Source organism: Parus major, chromosome 2, assembly GCF_001522545.3.
Source record: "Parus major isolate Abel chromosome 2, Parus_major1.1, whole genome shotgun sequence".
NCBI lineage: Eukaryota > Metazoa > Chordata > Aves > Passeriformes > Paridae > Parus > Parus major.
Window position 1 is genome coordinate 101,220,278 of NC_031769.1, and position 22,723 is coordinate 101,243,000.

A 22,723-nucleotide genomic window follows, 5' to 3' on the forward strand; every position below is an offset into this window, starting at 1 on the left:
CTTGAGTTGACATGCACAGCATATAACATCTGCTGCAAAAATGTTAGCTGATTTTGTAAGAGATTCTGTTTCTATGTAGCAAGCACAGCTCTGCACCACTGATTTGTGAGAACATCAGCTGTGATAGTCCAACAGTCTCTCTCCTATTTCATAGCCTGGTATACCTGTTTCCTGCTTTGCTCTTATTAGGACAGCCTACCCAACACTTCCCATGTTTTTACCAGAGAACGGACCAGCAGTGACCAACAGTGCTACAGAAACAGTTTCTTCCTAACCAGCTTCTGGAACTGCTGTTGTATTCCCTGGTGTAAAAAGGTCTTATTTCTTCCAACACTATATGTACAGCTTGGAGGAAGTATTAAGTTTTATTACTGCAACTTAAAAAAAAAAAAAAAAGAAAAATAATTAGGCAACACACTTCAGCACTAACCCCTACCCTCCTCCTTATGTGCTCTATAGTGAATCCTTCTCAAGACACCAGTGAGCACAGTTTCCACTACAGAGCTCAGCTCAGGTGTAAGCTTTGGCATCACCACATTTGAAATAGCAGGGCTCCAGTTCCTGCCCTGCTCCTGTTCCTGTTCCTGTTCCTGTTCCTGTTCCTGTTCCTGACCTGAAAGCAAAGGTGTTCCCTGATGAAAACTTTCTTCCTGAAACATTTAGGCAATTTGGGGTCTTCTAACACAAGTGCTGACAGATGAGCTTTGCTTCAGACATTAAAAACACATGTGATATAAATCCCTCTATTCTTGGGAGGTCCACACTGACAAGGGGTAACCCCATCTACAAGACAAGCTGGAAGGAGGATCTGGAAAAGTACAAGCCTGTCAGTCTGACCTCAGTGCCAGGGAAAAATACAGAGCAATACATTTGAGTGGCATCATGTGGCATACACAGGCCAACCAGAGATCAAGCCCAGCCAGCATGAGTTTATGAAAGGCAGGACCTGCTTAACTAAACCTTTATCTCTTTATAGGTGGCCACTATTTTCATATGCTATAGAGATGTATTTCCAATATAATTATATATTTTTATATATCCAATATATTGGATAAATTCTTAAATTCTTAATTCTTAAATTCTTAAATTTAAGAATTAAATTTCTTAAAATTTAATTAAATTCTTAAATTTAAGAATTAAAATTCTTAAAACTATATTAATATTATGTGTTCTATGTACATTTTATATATGTAAAATTAAATTTTATATGCAATCCATTGCATTTAGATAATTGTGGATGTGTAAAGCTATTTTGTATTTTGGGGCATTAACCAGACAAAATATTTTCTAAACAACAGGTCAAACTCAGAATCAATGTCAGTCAATGCTGTTTATTTTGGAAGTAACACCTGTTAGTTTTTATCTGGAATATCACCCTCTGGCTTTGCATCTTAAACATTCATACTTATCTCAAAGTCAAAAATGGGGGGAGGCTTGCTTATAGACTCTTGCAATCACATCCCTGCATCCCTTCCTTTCTCTGAAGCTAGAAAGAATTCTGTCCACTGATTAATGTAAAACTATGCCTGGACAGATAATTTCATTTAGTATAAAACTCTATTGGCATTTTAGCAGCAAGTAACTGTACAAAATCCATTAGATTTGTTCAGTTGTTGTGGCAGGTAAGACACATGACCTAGGACACATCTGTGCAAGTCTCTGCGTCTTCATTGAACAGAGATTTGCAAGCACTACTGAAGTTATTAAATGTACATCATATAATTTATTAATGGAAAGCCCATTAGTTCCTGGCAGAAGCTAGGAAAACAAATAGCTGTATAAATATTTAAGTTATTAATTCAATAACTTTTAAGGAATATGCAGGGGACACTGGCGTATAGGAGTCAGGCTTTGTGTAAGGCTTATGATTGCAAGATTCCTTTGTGAGATTTCTTCTCTCTAAACCACTGAGCATCCTTGTAGAGTGTAGAGGAGCATAGAAATACTTCATCAATTATATAAGAATAGGTGCTTAAATATACCAAAATATATGTTCAATTCGGGATTGATTGTCTCAACTGATGATGTGATTAAATTATGATGATATTATGCCAATATTGTTTGTTTTCACTAAATACTTGAACTGTGCTTGTATTCAGATTACAAAAAAATGAGACTTTAAGCCTCTTTTATTTTTGTCTTGTTCAGAGAGATTTTGAAACAGATCTTTAATATTGCTAGGTGGATTACAGCATGGCCCACCACTGGTTCTGGCTGTGTTACTTCATCTTCTAGGTGGACTGGGACTGCCTAGGAAGCACGGCCTCACAGCTTTTCTGGAAAAGCTAAAAAGCCATGGCACATACATAGTTTGGTGTTTGCAAAACAGGAGTTGCCACAGAAATAAGATGTTCATCTCTCTGTGGATGAAAAGTGTTCAGCTCTGGCCAGAGAGAGGCACACTGCTCCACAGGCAGCATCTGGCCTGCCTTTAAATCATGGCCTGATTACAGATGCCTCTTTCTCCTCTGCCTCTGGGGGTGAAGATGGCAAAGCCTGGCCAGAGAGAGAGAGAAGGCAGCACAGACACGCTCTGCCTGGTGGCACAGACATGGTCGGGAAGCTGGAAGCTGAGGCAGAGCCATCGGGTACTTGTGACCTGGACCTTTTATTTTATAGTCTTGTTTTAGCCATGTAACTCCCAGCTCATGTGCCCTGTATGCAGATCACACTGCCTTTGGTATCAAACTGGGTGCATTCCTGCATCTCCAGCATTTCTGCAAGAGGAGTTCAGTGGTGTATCGCTACCACTGTCCTGTACCTCAATCTCTTCATGGAGTCACCGGCCATTTTATAACTCTGTGCTGTGAAATCTCATCTGTAAAGTAGAAATTTGGTACATTGGCTCTTCAGAGAACAGGGGGAATCATGATAGCAGAAATATTAGTGCTCCAAACCCATTTCCTCACAGTGCCTCAGTCCTGATTCAGAAAGATCACTTTTAGAGATAGAAGGATAATTCAATCATCATTTAGTTTCTCTTCCTCTGAGACTCCCAGCCAGGAATGATTTATTGAAAATTGTCATGATGGCTGCTATGTTTCAGATATTCTTGGAAAGGCTCTGTCACAATGTGTAGCAAATTCACATGGGCACAAAAATTAACTTGATTTTAAAGACAAGTGTTTAAAAATACGTATTAGAGGGAAAAAAAATAATTTAAACTGAACAGCTATTAGCTTCCCTAGATAATATTTTTCTTAGTAACAATTGCCTATTAATTATTTACTGCTAGCAAACGATTTGATCTCCATTGAATTCTTTGGATTTTGTTAGCTTTGCTGCAGTTGCTGCTGCAAAGTCTGGCATGTGGTAATTCTGAATTCCAGGCTCAGTTATTCAATTTTATTTTTTTTTTTTTGTGGTAAAGTTCAAACTGACTTTAATGAGAGATTTGCTTCAGGATGGGATGTGGAATTTATTATTTTGTCAGTATTACACCATATTACACAAAATATATAAAAGTTAAACCCATTACCTTGGCAAAGCAATTAAACCCATGAACTTTGAAGGTGTCCTACTTTTCAAATGCAAATAAGCTAGTTCAGTATGGTACCAGGAGGAGCCCAATATCAGAAAATTCTAAGGAATAAAAGCCTCCATGAAAGTTTCAAAGGGATGAGGGTAATTTGGAATTTAGATGAAGCAAAAGATAGATATTATGTAGTTAAATGTAGTAAAATGCTACAGCTGGGAAGCAGCCATTGTACTCACAATAATTTTCAACATTGCACATCAACTCCGGTACCCACACCCCTACCCAACCCACACTTTTGCAACCTTCTCTGGACTCTGCTTCTTTCAGAAATATTATCAGAACAGTGTGTGAAATAAGCCAAATAATGTCAATCCTTGGGCTCTATATGCATGATGAGGACAATCACACAGCTAATAAATTACATCAGGCTGTTGAAAAATTAATGCATAAAACTCTCGCTTTATGAAATAAGCCAATTTTAAACCGTTTAGGAATAGAAAAGCTCCCCTACAGACAGCCTGTCTCATAATTTTTTCCATCTGAGTGGCTGTTTTGCCTGCCTGAAGCATCCAGAGCTGTCCAGCCTCTTGCCAGGTACCAGCAGCACCAGGACTCACCTGCAGTGACAGCAGCAGGGTCTGTGAGACCCTGAACCTGGGGGTGTTGATTTGCCTCGGAAAGGTGTTGAAAATTAAAAAAAAAAAATAATTGCCATTTAATAGTAAGCTGGTGGGATCTGCAAACTGGTTGCATTGATTTCAATTAGCACATTGAAGTGGGTGTTATCCGGAAAGGAGTTCGAGGTTTTGACTTGCAGTTTTACAGTGCCATCCTGTGGCTGCCTTAAATGCTGCGGAATAAAATCAGAAACTTGGAGCTTACTGAAGCTTTGTCTATGTAGCAAGATTTTCGCAGGTCTTAAAAGTGAAACTACATTAAATTAATTAATAGTAGTTTATATTTTTTCGTTTAAATAAGTGTTTTATTACAATCTTTTACCCTTTAATATGCTTTAAATACTTCTCCACTTTTAAAATTATATGTATCTTTGTATTAGTGTACTAAAAATTTGATTAAGAACCCAATTTAATATCCTGTAAGAACATAATGCACTGAGCACAGCCTCATCACAAATAAATTGTCAGGGTCTGGAAATTGAACCAGTGCAAAATCTTCAATACTTTAAATAATATTTCCCCATAAACTTGATTATTTTTGCCCATAATTTATTTATTAATTAGTAAGGCATCTGATTTTCCCATAAAGAAAAAGATAGATGTGTTTAATTCTGGACCCCCCCCCCACTACAAGAAAAACATCGAGGCTCTGGAGCAAGTCCAGAGAATGAAGGGCAACTGAGCTTGTAAAGAGCATGGAGCACAAGTTCTGTGAGGAGCAGCTGAGGGAGCTGGAGTGCTTTAGTCTGGAAGAGAAGGGGATTCAGGGGGAACCTTATCACTCTCTGATAAATACTCAGAGTGTAGAAAGGAGGCTGTAGTGAGGCAGAGGTCAGTCTCATTTCCCAGGTAACAAGTGACAGGACAAGAGGAAATAGGCTCAAGTTTTGCCAAGGGAGGTGAAGTTATCAGGAACGGGTTTTTTTCCATGGGATGGGTTGTAAAGCATCAGAACAGAAACATACGGATATGGAACTTGAGACATAGTTCAGTTGTGAACAATGGTGGTGCTAGGTTGATGATTTGACTTGATGATCCTAAAGGTCTTTTCCAACCTTAGAATCCAACAGGATTCTATGATTCTATGAAAAAAAACCAAAATCCAACCTCATTGGGAAGTTCATAGCCTACATGTTAGTCAGCTGGTTTGGGATTTAAAGTTTGAGGTTTTTTTTCCTGTAGGCTCTTGCATTTGTGGCTTCACTGTCATAGCAATTAATTCAATCTTACATGTTTGTGTCATCAGCTTACAGAGATCATAGAGTACTTTGGGAATGTTATAATGTAAAGTATTCCCCCAAAATCACAGTATAAACTCCACATGCTGACCTATATAACCTATATTTATTTTATAGTTGGCTTGTATTCAGTCACTCTTTGTCAGAACTACACCCAACCTGCAGTAGCTCTTGATATTTTATAAAAAATCCTACAGCAATAATAGCTATTTTTTTCATGTTCCTTTATAGCAGTTACAAAAGACTCTAAAGGGATAAAAAAGGGGGGAAAAAAGTAAATGCTTTTTTGGTTTCATTGTGTTTGAGATAGCAATCAGGGTTTTTTTTCTTGCTTTTACACATGAGGAAAGCTGAGAAAAAAAAAAGAGAAAATGATGGCTTTGTGGGCAGCTCAAGATGAGATATACAAACATTATCTTCAGGCTGATGGAGCCTCATACCAGAGATTTGCACATTCCTGGGAGTACCTGTGGTGAGGTCACCTTGGACTGCAGAGCAGTGCAGGGGAAAGGGGAAAAAGAAGAAAGTTTTTGCAGATGGGGGAGAATTTTAATTACCTCTCACAGGACAGTACCTTTGCCTGCTCCCTGCAGGCCACCAGAAATGTACAGGGAGGAATCCAAGAATAGTAAATCCAGCACTGCAGTGTCACTGAAAATCATCATTGACTAAAGTTTGATAATGTTTTCATTTGTTTAAACACAAGCATTTCTTGATTGAAGTCAAAGACAGCTAGTGAGCTCAGCTTCTAATCTCTCAGCTCATCAAACTGATTGGCTTTGTGTCTTGTTCTCCAAAACAAACTTCTAATTAGCACTGGAATTTACACAGAAACAGTTACCTTAGTAAATACAGCCTGATGATCCATCCATCATGTGCATAACATAGAAAAGGAGACACCCTCTTTTGGCTATGCAATTCAGATTCTAAACATTTCCAGTACCTCATAAATTTTTAATTATCACTCTTTTTAAAGTGGAGCTGATACCTCACTAGATATTAAAAACTGTTAGACTGCTTCTTCACTGATGAGCCTTTGTTTACACAGCACAAAAGAGACAGCAAACACTACTGCCAGCTTCAGCAGCATTAGCACAGGCTTTGCACTGTGGATAGCTCTGCAGGTAGAAAGGGAATCTGAAAATAAGTTCTACTCAGTACAATTTCACTTGACAGGAATTAACCTAAGATTGCCCTTTAAACTTTTTGAGGTTTGTTTTTTTTTTGTCTTTTTGCTGTATTTATTTATTTATGAATAATAAGGCATCTGATTTCCCCTGTTTTCCAAGTCAGGTTATTCTTTCAATACAACTTAAAAATGTATCCCATAACTACCTGTAGTTAGTTAAATGTAAGAGTATGTAATTCAAAACTCATACACTTCAAATAATGCAGAGTTCATTTTAAAGACAAAATGTAAGTGTAACTCTGTTTCCATTCAATATATTAATGGCAATGTTTGAATAGTAGAGAATGTCTCTGAACAGCCTTAAAAACTTGAAGCACAGAGATTTCCATATCACAATTTCCTGCTTTTATCCACTTGAGAAAATTCAGTTGAAACATATGTAAGGGTGCCCATAAGGTAACAGCAAAGCACAGACACCTGCTTTTATAGACAGGAAAAGTTGGTTCTGGCTTAAAATAATGCTCTCTGAACCACACATTAGGACACTCCTACTGTTCCTCAAATTAGGAACCTAAGTTTTTGAATTATTATTTTTTTTAATGGCTTCTGGCTTTAGTCTAAGGCAGGGCTAATTTCTTGTAAATTGGAAATTATAAATTATTCAGTTTGCTAATAATGGCTTTTCAGATAGGTGTAAGGCACTTTCTTGCAATAGCAGGAATGGCAGTTAAGGTTAAAAAATAGCTCACATTATGCTCACATTTCCTCCCACATTAATAAAGTTAAATTGCCTCTTGAATTGGATTCTGTGGCAAATTTCTATAGCAGAAACTTAAAGCTGACATCAAATTCATGTTAAACTGTATAAATAAATTACTTAATTTTAAAAACTGCAGAAGACAACTGTAGATGTTCATTGTTCCACAAGTTGTACTAAGGTCACATAAACTCTTGGCTTTCATCTTATGCCTTCTTGAAGTCTTGTTTCTTGCCTTACCTCTATATAATCTACCAAAGAAGGTAATGAATCATTGCTAATCTCACACCAAGATCTTTTGACACAGATTCTTTGCATGGGCAGGTGTATTCTCTGAGCAGGAAAATCTCACTGCTTGCTGGTAAAAGATCAACCACCAGAACAACACTGGTGTCCTACAGATCTTTTCCCAACTACATACCTGACTACACTTGAAAAGAAATGCAAATTCACTGAAGTAAAGATTAGAGAGTATGATTAACTCCTATTTAATAATTTTTGCAAAATAATAAGGAAGCAAAAATTATCCACAAACTCCAGCCTACTAGTCATCTCTTACTACCTGCATCTCCTGCTTTGGTATCCCTGAAGAGCCCAGAGTAACAAGCAGTGTCTCTATAGTCAGGCATGTATGTCTAGGCACAATACAGGCATGTGAGGTACCTCAATATAACAAAATAGTTCTGTATTTAACTTCAAAACAGGGAGTCTGAGAGCTGCACTGCTTTCATTGGGTCTATCCAATGTTCCATCAAAGCAGGGTTCCCAGGATGAAGAGGTCTAGGAATTACAGTCTATATTCCTCTTCTTATTAGTATCTTACTATTAAAGCACTTTTATTACGCTATTAGCTGTTGTGCCTTTTTTATTTAAATTGGGGAAGGATGCTGCACAACCAGTCTGTAATGATGTTTCTGTGCTCTTCTAATTCCTGCCCACATCACCTTCTTGGCAGGGCCTTGGACCTCTTTGCTGCAGACCTCGGTACCTTTTGAGCAGCCTGACAAGAGGTGGCTGGACCCTCTGCCTTAGCTCCTGGGACAGATTATGGCTGGTAATGGGAGGGTGTGACTGAGTGTTCACAGCTCCTGGACAGCTGGACAGAAGGGTACCAGCAACCCTAGGTGGTGTCAGGACATGGAGGTGCATGAACGTGGGGCCATGTACCAGGCACGGGTGATAGCCCAAGCTTTAAAAAACCTCTGTGTTATGGCAATTTTGGTTGAAGTATGAATTTACGCAGTTTCCTGTTCTGTTCTGCTCCCCCTTTGCAGCATCCACACTGTCCTGGAGCTTCTGCTTTTCTCCGAAGCCAGCCCTGCTCTCTGGTGAGCACTTCAGTCCAGGCAACTCCTGAAGTCAATGAAGCTTGTACCATGAAGCAGGCAAGTCTTGCTCTTGTAGAGAGCTGGGGCCTTTTCTGGCTAGGTAGGAGGCACTCAATTTGCTTGTACCTCTTCTACTGGCCTGTGCCAGCTCTGTGCAGGCTCCTGGAGCAGCTGTTTCCTACATTCCTCTGAAACAGCAGTTTTTCTTGAATCCTCATGGAAGCCTTTGTCATCTCAGAGCCAAGTAACATGGATTTCAAATTACAGCTTGAAATTACTTTCAGGAATAGAAAGGGCAAAGACTTTTGCTGCTGAAGCAGAGTGTCAGGCTACCAGCTGAGGAATACCGGGAGGAACCTGAGAGATGTCTTGGCCTACATCTCTTTATTGGGTTGCACTTCCAGCCTGTCAAGTTGCTGAGGTAGTGTCTCTGTTGAGAGGAAGTTGTGGGCAGGGTGCGCTGTGAGGAGCTTTTTGCTTTGAATTTACTCGTCTCTTTAGTCTGTCACAGCTCAGATTTATTAACCTCTGGACATCCTTCTCTGAGGGAGGGAGAAAAATACTTGAAGAGTTCTGCAGAACAGCTGAAGAGTTATCTAAACCAGCTTTTAGTAGTGACCCAATGTTTATATTAGCAGCAGACAGGCAGTTTATTGTATTGTTTTTACCTCCGATTACAAGTGAAAATAATTTCCAAAATGCTTTTTCAGAACACTCGGGAGGTGTTTATAAGATAATGAGGCAGAGAGGCAGAATGGATTACAAGTATGTGCAAAAAGCCCAACAAAAATTAGAAATGCTTTGTTGTACAGTACAGCTGCAGATAAAAATCTTAGTTAGCCATTCAATGTAGCTCCATGTGTGTTTATCAACTGGTTTTAACAGTATACCTCCTTCTGGAAATGATTCCAAATTCCCATACCCCAGTTCCAGCAGCTGCTGCATCAGTGGTGTTCACAGTGTAGAAATGTCCCTAAATGTGTTAGGAGTGGTAAGGTGGGATGGTGGGATATGCAGGTTATTAAATGCTATGGATGAGGAAAAGCACATCACCGCTGACAGCTACGAGTGCCCCCGCTGCCCTCTGGGGTCAGGAGGTGACCTCATGCTCCTGAGGGGCCTGAAGGGAACCTGCCATTAACACAATAGCTCTGCCTTTAGCACAGCAACACAGACAAAAGCTGAAAAAACATGGTTGGTGTTCTCTTGGAGTTTACTTAGGTGCAGGATAGCAGAATAGTTCTATTCAGACTCTGTATTTGGGGTTTCTCTGTTTTGAACTCTCACAAACCTCTGCTTTTGCCGACAGCCATGTTTATGCTCATAGTTTGTTATTTTTGGATGGTTGGATTAACATATCCACTTTATGCTACATCATCCTAACTATTAGGATTTTCTATTCCTTTGCAACTGAAACACTCAGTCCTTAAGACAAATGTAATTAATGAAAATAGATGAGATAATAACCAAGATTTTAAGAAATTCCCTGTAACCACATCTCTGAGTATTTTTCTGGGTATTTACAGATTTTGTCTTACCTTTCAAATCTCTTTGCTTATTTTATTTTGTTGTACATTTCAATTAGCAGGACCAGTAAGTTCGGATATTACCATTCCTAAAGTTTGTGCAATCTCTGTCTTTCTTTCAAGTGAAGCTGGAACAGCAGCAGCAGTTTATTTTTTTTTAATATAGATGTCTCCTGTACTATTTGAAAGTGTAGCTCTACTAGCTGTGTTATGCATATATTATATAGTAGCATTCAGAGTTTCAGTTTGTGCAGATGGGTTTTGGGGAATGTATAAACATGCACAAAAGTGCTCCAAAATGCTTTCATTTTTGTGCATATTTCTTCACTCATTCATGGTCTTACCTGTACCACGGCATTCCATTTTCTCATTGGGTCGGTTTGTCAAAAACTAAGAAATTACTAATCTTCTCCTTGCAATACCTGATGCCCTTAGTTGGGGTAAACATGAAGTTAGACTTGCTTAAGAAGCTGAGATTCTCATCTGTCTTCAAAATCATTGAAAGCTCATTAGAAACCTATGTTAGGAAAAAATTATATTAGTGGTGCCGTGCCTTGAAACAAGGATCGTTCTGATTGCCTGGTACTTTGCAGTACCAGCAATGAACTGGGGGAAAGGAACAATAAAAAAACACAGTAATCCTCTTCTCCAAGAATGTACATACTGAAAAGAAATTTGAGAGGAATCTGTTTTCTTAGGAAATTATTATAATGGGTGCTGAACAACAGCGATGTCCTCCCACAAACTAATTCAATGGCAATTTTTAGTTGTATACAGATGTTTAGTTAAACTATAATAATCAAGTCAGATGATAAAGTCCAGAGAGGGATCTCAATTTACATTTCCTAGCTCTTGTGTAATATTCCGATGAGGATAAATACGTGTAATCATAAACTGGCATTTATCATTGCCTGGTTGCAAGATAGTACTCTTCAGCTTCTTCTTCTGTTACTTGAAGAAATGGTTAAACTGATCATAAGGCTGCAAACAGGCAGATTTTATGTTGTGCAGATGCTCCCTCTTTGCCTTTCCTTTGTACTTGGCTCCCAACTGGTACTTATGATCCTGCAGAGAGGATTCCTTAACCTGACCTCTATGATTTTAGAACAAATGACACTTTGGCTCTCGAATTTTGTTGACTTTTCTCTCCACAGATGTTTTGCTTTGCTCCTCCTTGCCTGTCCTGAAATTTAAGAAGTTCCTGGTGTAAGCAAAGAATGGATCTTTTGGAAGGGACAGAGGTGAAGTGTTATTTATTTGCAGGCTTGAAGGCCTTTGATAAGGTTTTATGGCAGAAATTTTTCATTTTATATCTCCTTGACCCATAGATATTTCTCTTTGTCTATGTTTTGAATATAAACATTGCTATACTTTCTCAAGTATAACTCATAACTCTGAGTTAAATGATAAGAAATCGCTTTTATGAAAAATATGTAACTCACTATTATTTTCCTGAGTTTCCCAATTTCCCTGACTTCCTTGATCAATAAAAAAATCTCCAGCCAACCAAGCTGAAGTCCAAACTCTACAAAGAACTGCTCACAAATTGAAGAGTTGCAGCCTAACTGTGCTCATGCAACTCACACAAATTTTTGTATTTTGAAATACAGTTTTTGATGCAATACCATAGAGAGGAGCACAAAGTTTTCCTAAAAAATAAACAGAATTTTTTAAACAAGATTACTTGTTTTTTTTTTCCTTAAAAAAGAGGGAATTCATGTTTGAGAGACAACTTAAAATCGCCTACCTTAACCAATTTTTGGCATAGAGTTCTTTTCCCAGGAAAGTGTTCCCTGCTGCACTTTCCTTGAAATACTCATTAAGGAGTATTGTAGATATGAGCTCTGTGACCTGACAAACCTTCAAGCAGTAAAGCCTGATAAAGATGAACTTTCCTGAAGCACTGAATAAATGTGTCTATCTTGAGAGATCCCTATAACCTTTTTGCTATGTTTTATATGCTAGTTTCATATGGTAGCTGGTTATTAGAAAGCTGCAAAGATTTCCTATGGGACAAAAAGTAATGAACCTCAATTTAGCAGCTGAGGAGAGGACTTATTTAATTTACAAACATGGCTGATTTGTTGTGGTTGTGCTGAACAGGGGCTGAAAAACTTATCAGCACGGGAACGAAATTTCGAAGGTGGGGGTGACAAATTTATAAGGAAAGCCTTAACAGTTTTTTATTTATTTAATTAATTATTTAATTATTTATTTTTAACACGTGAGGATGTCAGCCGTATGGAAAAGCTGTATGTTGAATTAGCTTAGCGGTGCTTTCTCCCTTCCCACACTTTTTCACCTTGTTATTTCTCACACACAACTTTCCCTTCCTGCTCTTCCTTGCAAAATCCCTCAGTTCAATAACTGCGGCTTTCCAGAACTTTTCAGGCACGGTGCTCGGGCTCGCCGCACCCCGCGCATCGCCCGCAAGATGCGGCCGGGACCGCAAGTGCATCGGGGCCACTTCTGCGGGGCCGGACACGCTCGGTGCGGGGTCCCTGAGCGTGTGAGGAGGGGAGTGTGTGCGTGAGGAGGGGGGACTCTGTGTGTGAAAAGCGTGTGTGTGTGTGAGGAGGGGTGTGTGCGAAGGGGGGCTGTGCCAGCGAGCCCCCGGTGGTGCGGGGCGGGGCGGGCCGGGGGCGGCGGGGGAGCACATATAAGGCGGGCGGGCTCGGCGGGGCGGGCAGCGTCCCTGCAGCGGCGGCATCAGCGATGGGCAGCGGCGGGCGGCGGCTGCTGCTGGCACTGCTGGCGGCCACTTGGCTGCTGTGGGTGCCGGGGCAGGGCCAGCCCCGAGGTGAGCGCAGGACGGGGGTGCGGGGTGAGCAGTGCAATGCGAAGTGCCTGAGGGGTTGGTGTGCAGCCCGTGGCAGCCTCTCGCCCCCGCGGGGCTGCGGCAGCGTCGGCAGAGCGGCCCCGTCCCCGCCGGGCACAGCCGGGGCGGGGGCTGTGCCGGGCTGCGAAGGCAGGAGGGCTGGGGTCCGGCAGTGCCGACCGCACGCTTCCCGACGGCCTCCCCCATCTCTTTTCTCCCTGTTCTCTTCCCCCATCTCCACGTTCTGCAGCCGCCCTCCCCCACTTGCCTCAAGTCCTTCCTCCTCCCTCGGCGGCGGGGGCCGCTCCGCCCGGGCGCCTCCGGGGCCGCCCACTCCCTTTGTGGGAGACGCTGTGGAGCGGCAGAGAGCCGCGGGAGGGCCGGCCCCGAGCGGGGGCACGGGGGGCTGCGGCCGCCAGGGAGCCCCCGGCGGGAGATGGGCTCAGAGCCGGGCCCCGGCCGCAGTCCTGGGCGTCCCGCTCTAGGGAAGGGAGAGGAGCCGGAGCCCCGAGGGATGCCGCACGCTGCCGCTAATATAAACCACATTAAGCTGTGTTATAAGGAGCGAGAAGAGTCCTAAACCGCTTTCCGAGCACGAGACAGAGGTAGCATGAAGAAGTAATGGAGATAATTTACGAAAGTTTTCTCTTTTCTGGCACGTGGGCTGGCCGGTGCGCTGCGGCAGGGACAGCGGAACGCCCCGCACCGAGCGCTTACTCTGCCACTGACTTCCTCACACGCATCCTCTTTGTTCCAAGTGCCGTAGCTTGGGTTGTCCTGGTGGGACCCGAGTTGCCCAGAACATGGGCTCACTCAGTTGTTGGAGTTAACAGTAATTGGCTCCGCGGTGTGCTGGGTCGTGAGGGGAAGAGCTGGCAGACACCACATGCTCTCACCTTTGGCTTGGGTCAGCTCCTGCTGCGGTCCACAGCAGAATTTCTGCCCATCCCTACTCCCTGCACGTGAATCCACCGTCCCATTAGGTCTCTATTAAAACCCGAAAAAAAACCTTGAATAGAAAAGGGTTGCAAGGCATATGTTGTGCAGATGCGTGACTTCTTTTCTTTATGGTGAAGTATACAGTGTGGGACATTAGCATCTGGATGTTTACAGGCTGCAGTAAAAGAGAGTGTTTATTAAGATAATTATGTGTACAAAAATATCCTCTAGGTAAAGAGGACAAAATCAAGCCCAAGTAAATTTCAGAGGCCATATGTCTCAGTTTGAAAATAAATATGCTTTACTTTGGTTATGAAAATTCGGTAGTAGAAAGAAATGAAATGCCAGATAAAGTGATTTAAATTTTATTTTTTAGTGTTTTTTAAGGTACCATCTTACATCGAATAACCTTAATTCAATACAAATTCCTATTTGGATATATATAATAACCTGCTGTTTAAAAGGTAGGAATTCTTCTGAAGCTTGTCATGTATGGGTGACAAGACCAAATACCCTTTTTGTTTTTTTCATTGACATTTGCAGTTATCTCGCTGCAGTAACGTGCAGCTTTTATATAGCAGCCCACGGGTGCCAGAGGAATCTGGATAAAATACTTGTTTTTTATGTCAGTGTTTGAAGTTACCAATACATTTCATTGCTTCTAAGCCATCACTCCTGGGGATATTTAAGTGCATAATTATATTTTTCTAGTTGAAAGATCAGGTCGAGAGATCATTCCTCCTATTAGATTAAGCTGATAGATTTTTTTTTCTCAGCGTGAGAGCACAGATCATCTGAGGAAGCTGTGAGTTTCAACCCCCCTGGTGGTGAACTGCTTTACAAAAGCCACAATTCAAGATAACTGATCCTAAAACAATGTGAAGAATGCGATGCAGATTAGAATAGCAGTGTTGCTTTTACTGAAAGTAAATAACTTAAACTCAGAATTGTAAGCATCGTGATGAGGTAAAAATGCATTTTGTAGTGAGAGTGGAAAGATTTCTCAGAGCAGTTGTCAAGAGAAGTTTGAGGAAAAGGCATCTTGGCATGGCCATGGAGAGTGCTGCGGTAGAACTCAAAGCATTTCTTGTTTTTCTGTTCAGTTTTGCTTTTGTCCTGTCAGCAAATGAAGAAACTGGGGGGTGCCAAAGCTGCAAAGGTCTGTCAGAAAGAGCTGAAGTCCAGTCTAAGAAAGAGAAACACACTATACTGAAGTCACTGCACTGAAAGTTAATGATTGGTTCCTTCAGCCTAAAGATTAATATCTACACAGCTATAAAATTTAGTTGGTATTTTAATTACAAGTGTTTTGTTAAAGTGTCCCTGTCAGTGTAAAGTTTGGTTGGATTTTCTGTTGAGTCTTTTGTATCCACCAGTGGAATAACTATTTGTGAAATGTGTAACTCCGTGTCTAGATAGAGAAGAATTACTTTACAACTTCAGAAGCAAAAAGCAATTTACGAGGCTTGTTGTAGCAGCTTTGCTCTGTTGGAAGGCATTCTTTGTTATACTGGAGTTAAGTGATATATGTCTTCAAAGTAGAAAGGAAAATCAGCTAATAATTTTGAACACTATTGCCTATAGTTCATAAATTTGATTCTGTGACTCTGTCAGGTGATTTTTCTGTAATTAAAAATAAAATTCTGCTACTAAAACCTGTTTTAGTGTTAACTTGGAAGGCAATAGTTGTAGACTAAATATTTCCTCAGCTGCATCTCAGTTTGTTTGTGTAAGCTGCTGTGCTGAAGTAGTCTGCTCTGTTGTTCCTGCCTGGGGTTTTGGATAAGTGCTGATGTTCAGGGAACTGGGTGGCCCTGGGAAGGTGCTCCATCTGTGCAGAGATGAACATAGGAGGTGTTTCACATGCCTGTCACCCATTGCATTTCAGACCTGCTTTGCTTCAAGGATCTGGTTTAGTAACTATTCTTAGGCTATGACTTATATACAAATTATGACATTATGGTCATCAACCACATTTTTTTTGCTGAAACATAAGTAATATAAATTAGTTAGAGCACATTCCCAGGCAGAGGGAGATTTATGTTAATCTCCTTACTTTGAGGTGGTTTGAACCCACATCTCCAATCTCTGAATAAAGTGCTATAGTACCAAGTTGCTGTGACAGGTGCGATGTGGAGGAGAGGAGTGTGTGAAATCTCTCCAGACCTCTCTTTGAAACCGAGCTACTGTACAGCCAAGATGGCAAATTTCCTTCCAGAAGGAAAAAAAAAAAGGCTGATGCTTTAGCTGGATCATTGGAGTGATCAAAATGTAAGGAGCATACAGGTGCAGGCCTCCCTCCCTTTTATTTATTTGCCACAAGCAGCAACAAGTTGTTTGTCTTAAGGAAAAACTCTGTTATACCAGTGTCTGCCAGAATTAGTTTGTTGTTTTAGTTTTCAGTTGTCTTTTACTGGGTTACTCAAGCCTGGTACCACTCATGAGGTGGTTGTGAATCTCACTTAGTGGAGAAGGGCTCCTTGGTGCCGAATTCAGGGTGGTGAGTTCCACTTCAAGAAGTAATGTACTTGTACAAGTTACAGCATTTGGCAGAGGTTTGGGGTGGGGGTGTTGTAGATTTGGCTGTTAGTCTGTGAGCCTGGGTGGGTGGATCTTACACTCTCTGCTGCCTCTCTACAACCTCATACATTCAAAGGTGTTTTGTGCAGTGAAATAGCTTCCTCTGACACTTGAAACAGAGAGACAGATTTCCAGAATGTACTTGGAGGAAGTTTTTCTGGAGTTCCAAGATGACGAGTTGGATGACATATTCACACTTGCTTTCTGTATGAGATGAAGAAAGTATCTTAAGTGCTTCACCATACTGCATCTTGGGTTCACTTATGCTAGTGGCTTGAATAGACCTTGGCTATCAGTCTTAAATATCAGTTTTTTCCCAACATCTACAACAGAGTTAAGTGTTACAGAAAATGAGAAGGTTTGCATCCCCTGCAAAGTTTGTTTTCACTTATTAATATTTTCCTTTAACAATTCTGCTACGTTTCCACCAGTGTGAATATTGTTTCCTGCTAAGAGAATACTAAAAGAAACTGCAAGTTCCTTGAGGCTTGTGGAACAGTTAAAAGCAGTGCTGTTTGCAGCTTGCGGTATGAGGCAGGACACCAGTGAGCTAAAAATATGACAGGAGTCTGAGGCAGAATCACTTAATCTTGTGGTAAGGTAAAAACTTCTTAATTTTTGGTGAAATTTGCTGCAGTGGTATACTTGGCTGAAGTTTCCACTTTTCCCTCAGGGCTGGAAGTCTCAGTTACAGTGAACCTGTATGAAGACACATCCCTTGTGTCTTCAGGTGGGCTAAGTAGCAGGGCCCCAAATTATTTATGAGCTGTCTATACTCTGATTTTTGTTCTTAGATTGTGTGAGAAGTCTCACGTCCACCCACAGAGGAATACAAGATCAAGGTGGAGCAAGACAAATAATTAACCCAGAGAACTGAGCCCCTGCCAGGGCTGTCCTGTGACAGCCACCACTGTGTTATGGGAGCTCTCCAGAGCTTACAGGATGGGGGTGGTGGTAGTTTACAGGGATATGGGACTCATCGTGGGATACAGGGGAAGAACATTTTGGGATTGCACAGGATTTATTTTCGGATGAATAGAGGATGGGCCAAAGATGGGAGAGATCAAAGTGGTTTAGTAAAGAGTGGGTTTTTTTAGGGATGTATAGTGTGTGATGGGGCTGGTATGTGTGCAAGGCAGTTTGTGGGCCAGTGACTGGGACTCGCATGCCAGATACCAGCAATGGGGAGCTCTTGGGTGTGGGGGAACACAGTTACTGGATCCAAGAAATCCACATTGGGGATGGGCATTGAAAAATCCTGCTCTGTGTATGAATCCATATTTTTCCCTGGAGCAGGGAACAGGATGAAACCATCGGTGGTGGTTGCATTTATGTGTTTCTGTCTTTGTGAGTCTATGTGGCTGGACATATGTATTTGCATATATCCATTTCATTCTGTGTCTGGTTCTATATGTTCCTGTTGGGAGTACCTGCTCAGCCTTAGCAGTGGTCTTATTAAAAGAAATATGTTGCGTAAAAAAGTAATTGATCTCAACTAGAGACAAATTTTGCTGATTGAGACCTGACTTGTGGTTGGGGGAGAAGAAGAAAGTGAGAAATGTAATTTTTCCTGGTAGTCTGCGAGGAACATCATGGATATTCTGTGGGGAAAATCTGCTTGGCATTGATTAAAGCCCTAAATTTAAAATCTGCTTTGTGCTTTTTTCCCCCTGATTTATTTTTCAAGAAATCACCAACAAGCCACAGACCATTTTCTTTTTTCTGGGAGCACAAAGGTATGTGACAGAGGAAAAAAATCCCATGAAAGCATTCTAATTTAGACTGAAGATTAAGATAAAAAAAATATTTGTCTGTTGTAAATATCTTCTCCATTCCCTGAGGGCTTAGAAAATGCATCTCTAGAAATTTAGGGCTATCAGTGTGTGTTGATCAGTTGTTGGTATTTGCATCAGTCTCACAAAAGATCTTCAGGTGGGGTTTGCTGCCTTCCCCTACCTTATTTTTTTTTTTTTTTTCCTGCAGACATCCCTTCCTGACCAGAGGAGCAGTGTGTTAAAAAAGTTCTGCAAGACAAGATTGGTTAGGTCAGCTTGCAGAAATTGTGATTTGTTATTTGGTGTAAACCTTAGGAGCACATCCATCAAACTCTTTTTTTAATTTATGCTCTTAGGTACTTAAGTGGAATCTCAGAGGCTCTGTACTGTGCCTCTAGCTCACAGATATGGGTACAGCTCTCTGTCTTTGAGATTTGAGGCCAGTGCTTCATTTGCTCAGAGCAAAAATAAAGCTAGGTATATCTGTGTTTATTCTTTCTTAGTCACTTCTGCTATTTAAAGACTTCAATGATTTCTCAATCATTCTCAAACTCTTTTTTAGAGGCTGGAAAAAACTGCTTTTTCCCTGAAAATAAAATATTTTATACACATTTTTGAGTATTAAAATGTATATACATAACAAATTTACAGGAAAACTGGAAGACTTTTTTTGTAATTATGGTAGAGATAAATAACAGTTTGAAAATAGGAAAGCATAAAGACTAGAAACTAACTTTCAGTATTCTAATAGCAAATCTTTTAGATGCTGCACATAATTTAAATTTTCTGATGTGAAACAGCAGTTTCAATTCCTGAGAAGTGCAGGGCAAAACATAGAGATAGAATGCTTTGGTTTTACCTGAAAACCTGATTTTTTAAAAAAAAATTTAAGTACCTCTGGAAAATTGCATCTGTTCTACTGGCCATGTGAGCTCAGAGAGCCATTGGAAGGGAGGTAGATTCATGGCAGGCATTTTCACCCACTGCCCTTTCCATGAGTTCAACTTGGCAGCCTTTGTAAAGCAGCAGCTAATGTGGGTCGAAGGGCTGATGGGGTTTTTTTCGTGTCATTTCTGGGCTTTTCCTATCAGGCAAAGGCCAAGGAGATCCCACTGCTGCATTGTGTAGGCAGAGTAGATGTCAGCCTTCAGCAATAAATTCCTTCTGTTTTGTCTTCTTAAACTTGTTAGCTTTTGCTGATTTTTTTTTTTTTTTAAACTGTCACTCGATACAGTAACAGCTCTGTCAGAGATATTCCCTTACCAATTCTTTTAGATTAAAGACTCAGATTTGAAAGTTGTTTTGCAAGCATAATGTAATTCCTTTCTGTGAGCTCATTTATTGCGCTGTGGGACTCAGCCCCCATCTTGATTCCCGCATGAGAATAAAGCTTGAAAAGCTGTTTAAGAAATGGTCATTCAAAAGTGGAAACTTTTTTCTTTTTTTAACTTGGCTCTGCTTATGTTTTTATTTCTGCTTGCTCAAAAATGACCTTGAAAATAGGCTGATGTCTACTACCTTCTTAATTGTATTTCTGTAACTTTCATTTGCTGAAAGTCTAAGAGGACAGAAGTGCAGAACCTGTATAGGTAATTCAAAACAACTTCTCTAGTCTTGATTTGATTCTTTGATTATTTTTTTTCTCTCTTGTGGACCCAATGAAACAAGAAGGTTTTAACAGCAAAATCCTAACTCTGCAAATCAGTGGGGTGGGTCTTGCTGACTGTAAAAAAATGTTGGAATTCAGTCATTGAGCATATATGTGAATTGGAGCTGTCATTGGTGGTAACTTAGATTAGTATTGATTGTTTTTATTAGGTTTTTTTGAAAGCATGACTGGAATTTTGCCTTCTGTCAGAAAACACAAAGATGTGTGTAAGGAAATGTTTGTGTGGGAAGAAGAGGAAAAAAGTCCAGTAGCAACTTGAGAAATCCAGTGCATTTTGATTGTGGCTGAATGTAGCCTTGCCAGTGAGCACATGGAGCAAAGATCCAAATGATCCCTCATTTTTTTGTGGATGCTGGCAGAGTGAGCTTTGTAGCAAGTGCACAAGGTGTTGAGGAACCTGACTGCACCTCTGATGCTCCTTACCCAGGCAGAGCTGCTGCCAGGCTGGATAGAGCCCAGCCAGGCTTCACTGACTCTCCGGGGGACTCCTGATCCATCTAGGGGTATCTAGACAGTGAATAAATTGGGGAGAGTCTAGCACCAGCAGTAGGCTTGTACTTCAAACACCAGCTAACTGAATTCCACCTTCCCTGTTTCTGGCTGTTTCTTTACAGAAATGAGGAATCCAGCTCCTGAAAGTGCTTCACTACTGATAAAACTGTGGAAGAGTCCACTGGTTTTTCTTGTCTGTTTTTAATTCAAATGTGTGAATAGCTAATGTGTGTTTTGCTATTCTGCATGCCAAACCATTCTTATATTTTCCTTTCCTTTGCTGTGCTGTCTTTTGTGCATATCTTGCACTGCTTTAGGAGGGGAGGGCAGAAAAGGCTTGTAACTGTGTGCCACTGCCTCTGATGATTAGGTTGTTTCTACTTTATTGGCTGAAAAGGGCTAGATAACAGAAGTTTGACGTGAAGGTTCTTTGAATTGTCAAGATCTGTGGAAACCCTGTGGTTTAAATTAGGGTTGTGAAATATATGCTGTTGAAATTTCTAAGATTCCTTCTATTTACTTTAGTTTGCAATTTCTGAAATGTGTGCTCAATGCCTTCTTCCAGAAAACACCCTTTAAAATATGCTGAAGAGATGAAAATTTTGATGGCAAAATGAAGTATTAAGTATGCTTCAGTGACTTGGGGAGAGTTGCTGTGGATTTACATTACATCTACTAACAGTTCTTCATTCCTTCAGTAGATGCTAACTAATTCATTTTGTGTGTCTCTCAATTGCCAAAGTAGCTAAATTCACTCTTATGTGATAATATATATCTTATAGCGTAAAGAAATGTTTGTATATGTAGAAAGCAAATCTGCTATGTGTCTCTGGTTTTTTTTTACTATAACTAGGTTATTCAGGTATTATCAATAAATCTCACTAAGACTTGATTAGAATTTTAGGGAGCTAAATGCAAAAATATGAGTTTGATAACTGAAGTTATCAAACTCATATTTTTCAGTTTTGACAACTGAAGTTGTCTTTAAGTGTAAACATGAATTTTAAAATAGAAGTTACTGGATGTAAGTCATTTCCAGACCTATCCCAATTTACCTTCCTTGAAGTTTGCTTACAGCATGTCTGCCAGTGTTCTCCAGAGCGTCAGAGTTCATCAATGCTAAAGGCATGGAGCAAGTGCAGAGTCTGGCCTTGGATGACCACTCTTTACTTGGGAGTTATTCCACTGGGGACAGCTTAGTTTTGTGCATATTTAATAATATTGTAATGGGGATATTTTTAACTGAAGACATGATTCTGCAAATCAGGGTAGGTTTTCTGTGACTTGGAGGAGGGAACCCTTGGCAGGCAATGAGAAAGAAACGTGTGTGATGGGGTGGGGAACTTCGTGGTGAATTGAGTATCTTTCCATGGTGATGAGCAGTAGGATGTGATCTAAAGGCAGCAGTGAAGCAAGAGGTACAAAACACAGCTGCTGGTGAACAGCTGTGTTCAGTGGGTATCTTGGCATGGTTCAGAGGTTGCCATGCTGATGTTTAGCTCCAGTGATGGGTCAGGTCTCTCAGAAACTTTGCTGTGGGTACTTGGTGGAAAGATCTGCTTGTTGTTGTGCTGCCATGGCTAATAGTGGTAATACACACATTCAGGTTTGGTTTTTCTGGTAGGCTGAAAATCCTGTGGGAGTGATAGGGAAAGAGGGTCAGAAGGGGATTCTTGGTGGTGAAGTGACAGGGAAGAGGTCAGGATATTTGCCCCAAGGAGGAAAACCCATTTTGTATACCGCAGAGTATGGACAGATTATACAATCACTCTAAAATTTGAGCAGCCTCCCTTATCTTTTCTGTTCTTAAGGACAATGGGAAATAAGCTGCCCACTCTGCAGCTCTACCGATGTTGTTGCTGCATTTCCCACAGTCATCAGCAAAAAATGTTTGGGGTGTTTCAGGCAGGATCCAACTGTGCCTCACTATTATTTTAGTGTCAGTGTAGCATTGCTGAATTTTAAATTAAACTACTTGAACTCTCAGTCTGTTAGAATTTTCCTTAAAAATTGTGCTTTAGGCTGAAATGCATCATTCTTGTTTTCAGGCCAAAGGCAAAATACTTTCAGAACACTTGATTAAAATTCCATGTGACTGGCTGAGTTCTTGAGCATTAATGGCAATACAGAAGAGAACTTCTTATAATATTGCTTTCTTTTCCTCCCCTGTTTTTTGGGTACTTAAAATTACTCTTTTTCAGGAATTTAACCTGTGTGACACAAATGCTTTTGAATTTCATGGAGGCATTTACTGTAAAATAATGAAATAAGAATTTGCACGTGGTGAGAGTTTGAAACATAAAAAATGCATAAGACT

General features: G+C 40.6%; 1 protein-coding gene across 1 annotated transcript in view; it reads left to right on the top strand.

The window, feature by feature from the left end:
* Positions 1-12,848: 12,848 nt before the first annotated feature.
* Positions 12,849-22,723, top strand: part of LAMA1 (laminin subunit alpha 1) — a 98,674-nt gene continuing 88,799 nt past the window's right edge. Inside the window, exon 1 of the mRNA XM_015618692.3 lies at positions 12,849-12,933. Coding sequence (XP_015474178.1) covers positions 12,849-12,933 — 85 coding nt within the window. The remainder of the gene's footprint in view (positions 12,934-22,723) is intronic.